This window comes from Augochlora pura, chromosome 9 (genome assembly GCF_028453695.1).
Source record: "Augochlora pura isolate Apur16 chromosome 9, APUR_v2.2.1, whole genome shotgun sequence".
Lineage (NCBI taxonomy): Eukaryota > Metazoa > Arthropoda > Insecta > Hymenoptera > Halictidae > Augochlora > Augochlora pura.
Window position 1 is genome coordinate 6810337 of NC_135780.1, and position 9720 is coordinate 6820056.

General features: G+C 41.0%; 1 protein-coding gene across 1 annotated transcript in view; it reads right to left on the reverse strand.

The window, feature by feature from the left end:
* The window catches only part of Mp (collagen XV/XVIII-type protein multiplexin), a 292407-nt gene that overhangs the window by 274582 nt on the left and 8105 nt on the right, over positions 1 to 9720 (reverse strand). Inside the window, exon 2 of the mRNA XM_078190578.1 lies at positions 1912 to 1979. Coding sequence (XP_078046704.1) covers positions 1912 to 1979 — 68 coding nt within the window. The remainder of the gene's footprint in view (positions 1 to 1911; positions 1980 to 9720) is intronic.

Here is a 9720-nt window from a genome sequence, read left to right on the forward strand (position 1 = left end):
TGAATCCGAGAAGCGACTCCCTCAGGTTATGAAATTCTTAAAGGAGGAAATAAAGATATGCTGATGATCATAAAGCCATTTCAAGACATTAGGACTCTGTAACTGCGGCTCAAGGAAGATTTTATTAAATCCCTCTTTATGAATCTCTGTCCTTCTTCTTCTTCTCCTCCTCTTCCTCCTCTTCCTCCTCGGATGCCGCACCTTTTTCTCCCGCGTTATTTTCAATATTGCCTTGCCCCGACGCGATAAAAAGAAACGCTTCGCAAACGCGGAATTATTACAACGAATTAAAAAAGTATGCTCGCAATTTTCCAGTCGCCGTGCGATCAACGAAATCTCACGGATAATAAACGTCGCTACAGAGAACTTTTACAACTACACAAGCTTTTTACGCCTTCCCTGGGCAAAGAGCTGCGACGAACATTTTTCCTGCTGTTCGGTCTTTACGACGTTACAGGAATTGTTTAAATAATGGCTGCAGTGCTTCAAGGAATTTTCACGTCTAATTTCGTTGTCGGCAAAGAGAAAGAGAGATAGAGAGGGGCGTTCCCCATTGACCGGTTTAACCATGTAAACAGCGCAACGTGTAGTCATAAAATTATGAAATTGTCCATTGCTTTTACGACTGGCGAGGAGCAGAGGTGAGAGAAAGTATAGTTGGGCGTATCTTTTTATACAAATGATTCTGACACGGCGTAAAGTCTGCTTCAGATTTTTTATACCCTTGTCCCGCTTGTCGAAGAGCGCACTAAAACTTCACGGAGGATAAAACCGTGCGTCTGGGATTACAATTAAGCTGTTACCACTGCATGTTTTAATAGAGATCATCGCACATTTTCCTTAAATCTATGGAAATAATTAATATTAATATAATATTAAATTCTACGGAAATTGCCCATATTATTAAGGAAATAACGTTCTCTGACTTTGTTTGTTGGTCAGCAGCAATAGCGACCACCCCCAGTGGTCACAACGGATTCGAGCTATGAACAGAAACGTTTTCTATTCCATATCGATAGCGCCCCTCGAATTCACTTATTGCCGAAATTTTTCACCGTCCGATGTGGATGGCGCAGTGATTCGTTCTGAACGCGTGGACTTCTTTCTTATTTAAGGGTGGTCAGACGGAAAACTAAATCGACCGACCGGGCCCGATGAACTACCTCATTGAAACGAACGTAATAAATTGGCCCGCGCACCCTTACGCTTCTACAACAAAAAGAGAATCCAGCAGGGTTTCGGCCAATCTTTTCATTTAGAAAGCGATAGACAAGGAAATAATGTTACTAGATTTATAGACAACGGTATATTCATTCTAGACAAAGAGATTGATTTTTTTATAACGTATAATGTCCATACAAATTTATATTATCGATTTGTAATTTATTGTAACCATTTATAACTTCCTGCAGTAATTTGTAATTTATCCTTTTTTAAATATTAATAATACTCTGAAGAAATGTAGAAAATCATGAGCAATGATTACATGGCACCTCCTTTAAAATAAATTGTAAAATATAAGAAGTTTAAGCGATTGCAGAGTGAGATCAATTTGAATAAAATACGATTTTTCATTCGCATCTCTATCTGTTCCAGTTACGGTTAGTTCTGGAATATTTATAACAGATTTAATGCAAGGTACGACCGAAACATTTCCCGTCCGTTTTCCGAGTATTTGTGTCTGGCCATAACCGCGAACACCGGCGCAACTTCGTGGGAAAAGATTGGAAAAAACCCTGCTGAATATTCTGGAGAAGTCCTCGACGGATGGAGGACCCTCCTGGGAATTTCGTAGCCAGAATCGTCATACAGTAGGCGACGTCTGGTAGGGCAAAGAGGGACAAATGGTCCTCGAATCTCTGAATCACCGCTACGAGTTGGACCATTACCGTTGAATGAACTGACACTTACCTTTCTCGCCGATGAAGTCCGCGGCGGCGTACGTTACGCAGAACGCGATGAATATCACCAGCTGTAATCTGAAATGAAAAATACCGTTTGTCAAAATCATACGTTTTTCTCGCAAAAGGGACAATGGGCAATAATGTGACGTTTAAGAATTTTTTCCCTCAGATATTTAATATTCTTTTATGAGAGAGAATATCGGTAAAATAATTGTGCAAGGTCTAATATTCTATGTAATAGTAATATTCCACATAATATAATATTTCTATATAAAATGGAAACGCTGTAAAGATATTTTGGATTTCCAGATAAAATGGCTCCGACTGCAAAGGGTTAAAAATCATAAGAAAGAAAGACAGTTGACGTTTGCAAAGTGGAATTACAGACGGTAACGATCGAAGTTGGACTAACTTCTGCCATTCGCTAGTATGTAATCTCTGTGCCGGTAAGGGGATACCTGGTCCCTTGAAAAGGAAAGCGAGAGATTAGCACAAAAACGATTCGAAATGTTAGCGCAGTTCCGAGCAAAACAATAAGGGTCCATCTCCCGAGACTTTTAAGGGGCGGGGAGGGAACGATAGCATGGCGCCCGGAAAATTGGGTTCGTTGAAACCTGTTTCGTTAATGCGATCTCTCGTGGAGAAAAAAAGCAAGCCCTTAAAGGGTGTTGAAAACTCGCCGTGGAGAAAAGCTGTTGTGTACAACGAACTTATTTAGCTTAAGTATTGTCTGCGAAAAAAAAGCAAAATCCAGTTTCGTTAATTAACTGATCCCCGTACAGTTTAATACGTGTACTGTTTTGCGTCGCGATGTGCACTAGATATTTGCACGAGTCGAATTGATTTCAAATCGATCTTCGCTTCGCTTCGCTTAGTCAAACTTTGCAATCTGTTGCAGTAGAGGTTGTACATCGCGCCGATAAAATCAGCGAGAAATATTTTCGATTTTTTTGAACGGCCACATATTTCTGTCACGTATGATGGAAGAAAGGATTGATCTGTTTGTCGCCTCTGACACTAAAGATACGTGAACACAATACGTAAACGAGTCGCACGAAAAATGTTGCGTTTGTCTCTATCCGGCATGTGTGCGACTGCATTGCTATTCCGCGTCGGGCCGCGGACGATTTCTCACGTTCCGGGGTCAGTAGAACAGGAGGAATTCGCTTGAATAGTGTGACATGTATTTGCATCGACCGGCAAACCGGCAAACCGACGAGCGGCGAGCGACGAGCGGCGAGCGTGTGGGCGTTTGGCAGCGACCGTTGTTGATCGTGAATCACGATCGAGAATTCAAGCCTTGCGTAACGGCCCCCGGTCAATCCACGTGCACGGCCGTGCCCACTGTTTTCGTTTTCCGTTCGGCAAGGTCATTGCACCGGGTCTCTCTTATACCTCTAATGGAAATTCAATGTTTAAGTAAAAACAATTCGGGAACGTCTATTTTTTAAAATACGATTAAGGTTAAAGTAAATTTATAATTTCTTTTTTAATACAGCTAAAAATTGTCAAATACTGTTGTGGAACAAAGAGTATTCATAATTAACTATTTATTAATACAGTTAACAATTTTAAAACACAGTTGAAGTATGATTAGTTATCTCACAATTTGATTCAATGATCTTGACACATTAACCGTAGAATGCCAACAATTCCCACCTTTCACTACACACATTACGGTTTCAGGGTAAGCACTGTAATTTATTTCACATCGTTGTGTTAATTATTTGATTTCAATCGTTCGATCTACGTTTCCTTTTACAAGCACTTGTTTCGATTAAAGCTTGTTTATTCCTACCACAAAAATAAAATGTACCACCGCGCGCGTGTTTTATCATAAATTCGACGATTTCCGACAGCTATGCTTTCCGTAGATTCGCCTAGTTCCTCTAGCAATGGCTCTTTATGCGCCGCATGACATCATCGACCGTCGGATTTTTAGAAAAGTCCGATGAATCACAATCGAACGGAAATGTGTCGTAAAAAGAAGAACGAGGCAAAGAACTGCGATAGATAAACCTCGCGAAGGAAACCATAAAATATATCGCTTCTCTGAAGCGAAGAATAGTCATACCGAATTAATTTACGCGCGCCACGTTGCTGACAATGTTGTATTTAGTATTTTCGAAACGAAAATCATAGGGAAAGATAACAGAGAAATGATTGTATTTAATTGATTTAAATTGCATTTCATTTGAAAATGAAACAACTTTTAAACACCAAATGAACTTGTCCCTTATTTTGCCTTCAAGAAAATATGCACGGCATAATTTGATAAGTAGAGCACGCATTTGTCGAGAGATGCGTGTACAGCATACACGCACGTGAAAGATGTCTGGGGAATCGCGTGGTAGAAAGGGAACGGAGACATTGAAAGGCTTGAAGGAATGGAAAATTTGTATGTCCCTATTTTCCGCTATAATGTCAATGAATGGCGACGCTCTATTAACCCAGTGGCCCAAGGAATGATATGAAACGGAATTAAAAGAACAAGGAAGGCCCGAGCGAGAGCGCCCATGCGACACGTGTACCGGGTGGCGGCGGAATAATTAAGCGAGAGAAGCCGTCGAGTGGGGGCGACGTCGTCGACGACGGAGAAGTGGTGCTCGTTAATGAAGCGATACACCAGAGACTCTCTCTCCCGACAGACGACAAAATTCTGGGCGAAACTTCGCCAAAGACCGTTCCGTTCCGAATATTCTTTGCCCGGAAGTGACGATAATGAACCAATTTCACGGTTCAATCTAGCTGCTCGTCAGGAAAGACCAGACCTTGTTTGGAATTAATTTAGCTATTTCAAGGCACTGAATGATTAATTATTATTTTAATTAGTGATCCTGCTGCCGTCGGTTCGCGCTAAGCTGCCAGACCGATTGACACCGATTGTTATGCGATCCGTATAATCCTTACAGCATTGAGATTACTTGATATAATACTTAAGATTTTTCGATATTAATCAAGTATGAGAATTTTACATGGATGCTTTATCTACCCATGTTCACGTTTTTATTTATTACGGATCTTCTATTATTATTGACTAAGGTACGCGCTGAACAATGGACGTGTTTAGCTGGTGCGGTTGACAGATCATTCTCGGCTTCTAGCGTCGATTAGTTTGCCGGTCTTCTCGTTCACCAATAGAAATGGGTTTCGGTCATAGAATAGCGGAGTCTACGGAGCAGGTACTACGTTTGACTGCACTACGGTGCAGGTCAAGCGGACCGAGCGGAATACCCACTTGTCCCTCTGCCGAAACGATGGACTTCGTCTTAGCTTAATAGGTAGCAAGCAAATTGAATAATTAATTCATAAACAACCGAGTTATTTAAAAAAAGCAAATAGAGCCGTATATTTTACTGCAGCTGATCGTTAAAGTTCTATGAAGTTTATAACAATTTCCGAGAAGCATTACGAAGAAAAAAGTTCTGTAAGAAATAAATTGGAGAAGAAAACTATCGATCTTCGTTTTTCAGTTCAAAGGAACGCGATGGAGAGAAAAGTTCTGTACAGGATAAGTTGGCAGAGAAAAATATTGATTTACAGTTTTAAGATTCTTTTATTGATTATTATTATTTATAGTAATATATATAATATTTATAATATTAATAGCAACCAGAATTAACATTATTAAGCCAACATAATTAATATTGTTTTGCGTCCGCTTCGCCAAAGAATGGAGTGTGTATCCAGTAACCTGTTACACGGTCATCGTAATTAAACGAACGACACGCGAACTCGCGTCAGCTTGTACAAGATTTTCGAAACATTATCTTGATGTTCCCTCCCATTAATGCCGCCTTGTATTCCGGCCCGAATGTCGCCCGCCGCTTTAATTAACAGCGCCATATATCATCGGACACTCGAAAGGGAGCGGCCGACGGTTTGTATTTCATCGAGTTTTTGCGATCGGGTGACAGGCAGACTGCGGAATCCGGAGGATTTGCAAGGAGGTGATGAATGGCAGAAAATAAGGAAACGTATATGTATTCCTGTCCCAAAAATAGGGGAGAATGGTCGCGCGGACCCTGGGCGCAGCCACCGAGCGAAAAGGGGCGAGGGGAGCCGGTATATGTCATTAAACGTCATTATTTTTAGATTCTCGACTTGGGAACCGATGTTTTGGTATGTTACGATTCTTCCGGAAACTACCGTCGGGCATCTGCGCGTATTAATAAAATATGAAACGATCCTACGGCTATTACTAATTTAATGGTACGCTTTTGAGAACACTATAAATTATTCTTAGGTTTCGAGCAAATGATCCCTTCGACGCTAGTTTTATACTACTTCATAAAAGTAACAATTTAATGGATAAATCACGTTTGAAATTCATTTTTACATTTTCAACTTTATTTATATTTGAAAGAAAATTATTGCAGAAAAGTGAAATAGCTCTGCTTTAACGATTCAAATAAACCGAGAACACACTAGGTCCGCCACTCTAAAGGTCTCTTAATCGGTTTGCTACTTTAAATTCCTCCATCTCGATGCGAATTCTGTAATCTACGGCTCAGAGTCGAACACATACGGTAGAACCTCCATTATCCGGGCTGAGCGGAGTGACACGAATATTCGAACAATAGAACTGTTACTTAGTTACAGTGCTAGATTTCATCTCTACCAGCATATATGGGTTGCTTTAGATTCAGAGCTGATTATCTCGTAAACGGAGACAGGTAAAACACGTACCTAGATGACTTTTTTAAGCATTATTTCTGGACGTCGGCATAAATAATTTTTCTTCTTTAAACATAAGTAATTCGACGATTACTGGGCCACGTATGAGGAGAAGTTGTCCACCTGTATCCAATGAAAAGTAAACACCTCAAATAAAAGATTAGCGACGCCTTACGTTTCTATGTTATTTACCATCCGCATTATTTCGGAATTTTGCCACGGCTCGCGAAATTTGCCAAAAAGTGAAATTAAATTGGAAGGAAGAACCGGAAGATCCGCTGCACGGCGTGCACTAAATCTGTCTGCAAAGATCATCCAAGCACGGGGGACACAGACGCCTTTAATTGCCACTGCTTTTCGCGCGCGTGTCCTTTCATGCAGCTTCATTCATTAGCGTTAACCAGGGGAGCGCGGAGGCAACTGTGCAGACTGATCCAATGACGACGTGAGAGGGGAAAATCGACTCGGTTCATCGATCGGCGCTTGTTGCACCGAATCCCGGGCTCGCCGCGCTGCGCCGGGTAAAAGCGCTCTAGCTCTAGCTCTCTAGCCTGACAACGGACAAGGGAGAACTGCCAACTATTCGAGCGAAGAATTCTCATTTCAGTCTTTTTTCGGAAGATCAACCGTGACAGACAACCTTCCTGGTCACGACAGTGTTATATCCTAAAGTTAGCCGGATTTCTTTGGGGAAATGCGGCTCGCGGAACTTACGATGCACTACGCGCGCGCGAACTCGTGCACTCTCTTGATCCGAATATAGAAAGCTGCATTAATATTAATCATCGGCGACGGGGTCCTGCTATCATGCGGCCCGACGCTGCTAGTGTCAAATAATGAAAGTGTTTTACCGAAAAATTTCTTACTGCAAAAATCGTTTTTTGTTTTCCAAATAATTATTCTAATCCCATTTGTTGGATTAGAATAATTCTCCATATAAAGTTCTCCAAGTTCTATCTCATAATCCAGCTTTTATCCTATCGAACGTTAATCCGTGTAAAATCCGCGCTTCGCGTTCTTTCAAGTTCCGAACGAAGACATTAGTTCCGTAAACATATGTTAATTAGAAACACTGTTGAACAGAATATGTTTTTCGCAGCAGTAGTTGCGCTTTAATCAGAACTTACCACATAGAGCAATATTTTCTCATTAAACACGCACGCTCTCCCATTAACCCGTTATGGAGGCAGTCGCGGAGCCAGCCAGACTCATTTGGCGACGAGAAAAAAAGAAAAATGGAAAATTACACGCCATTAATGTTACATAATCTTGGAACAATTATTTCCGATTATCCCAAGATCATTTTAATTATCGCGGAATTAGCGGGGTGCTTTTAAATGCCGTCTCTCCGCGAGCGCGTGCGTAATTTTTGAACAAACATTTCTGAGATCTGTATTTTCGAGCAGATTTTCATAAAATTTTCGGTAGACATATTACATTTTCATGGAAAAATTAAGCGGTATATAAAATAAAAACCTTGACATAATCTTGAAAGTTTAAGTAACCAATTGATCCGATTGTTAATCTGTTTACCGATGCAACAGTCTCATTAATAATCGCGTACGCGTCTCGTACGGCAGCAGCAGCAGCAGCAGACGCTCGAAAATATTTGCCGGCAAGCGGGAATGTTTCTACGGCAAACAGATTTTGTTCTTCAAATAACTAATTTCCTCATTGCTTATTAAATTCACAATCAATTTCCTCGGGAATGCGAAAACCCGTGGACCACCGCGCGCGCTGTAATATACACACACCGAAACGATATTAAATTAAATGAAACAGCGTTTCCGTCTCACACGTGTATCCGGTTTAGCGGAGTTTTAATTAAATTCCATATTAATTGGACGGTACACTGCATTATCGTTTCACGGGCGTATCGTAACGTCACAGAAGGCAGTTTGTATTCATAAAACTCCTGTGGCAAAACAATAAAATTTCCGCAAGTTACGGGGCTCGCGCGCGTTGCCGAAGTTATCGACGCGCGCGCGCACCTCGCGCGATTCGAATAAAATTTAACAGTTCCCTTGTTCCCGATAAATTAATGCCCGCAGGATCGCAGGATCGAAGGAACAACCCGCCGGCCAATCGTTGATGCGTTAACGCCGCGATTCAAAAACCGAAAATTCCGCCGGTGTTAATGACACGGTTACTCCGTCGACGGAATTTAAAATAAATACGTTTCTCGCGCGACGCCACGCGGCTCCACGGATGCATCGTTTTCTGCGATCGCACACTTCCGACTTAATTTATCGCGACACGCGGAACGACTGCGCGTTCCTCCGCCAGGACCTAGCACTTGTTTCACTTGTTTCTGCTACCAAGATTTACAACGTTAAACCGCGCGTCGTCGGAATAAAAGTGAGCGCGCGTCAAACCAAGCGAACTAGACCGTGCTAAAATTACCCGGTCGCCGGAAGCAGGGTACAATCGTAATGAAATCGAAGGTTCGTGAAATTAGATCAAATATTGCTGATATATAATATATAAATACTTGTTTGAACATTATAGTGGCCGACTATGCATAGAAACACCTTTCTAAACGGAATAACCTATACGCCGCTAATATCTATGAATATTTTAAGCAAAATCACTTAATAAAACATTCCAATGTAAAGAATATTTGAATAAATACTTATAGCCGATACGAAAGAATTAATTTGTAATAATTTGCACCGAAAGTGAATAGAAAGCGCATTTACAAAATACGTATTGCAGATTTTTAATATCCAATAAATGCTTCGAATTTTAATTAACAAGAAAATCAACTGTTATTTCCGATCAGCCAATGTAACATGCTCCGAGGAATATTCTGTGCACGTGATGGTATTTTTTTGTAATGAGCGATCATTGATCAACCATTGAAATCGTCAAAGAGAATTAATTATCGCAAGTTGATATTCGTAGTTGGTTTAAAAAATCATAAAAAAATCCCCGGTCGTTTTACGGGAATGTACGTTCCGGCATCGTAAAATAGACACTTTCAGCTTCAAGTTAAGCTACTTGCGGTTCAAATTGCTCCACGGGAAAGTTGTTGGAAACGCGCCCAAAGTCCAAAAATGAGCCCAAGACGGCCCAATACCCCCGATTAGTTGGTTTAAAAAATCATAAAAAAATCCCCGGTCGTTTTACGGGAATGTAC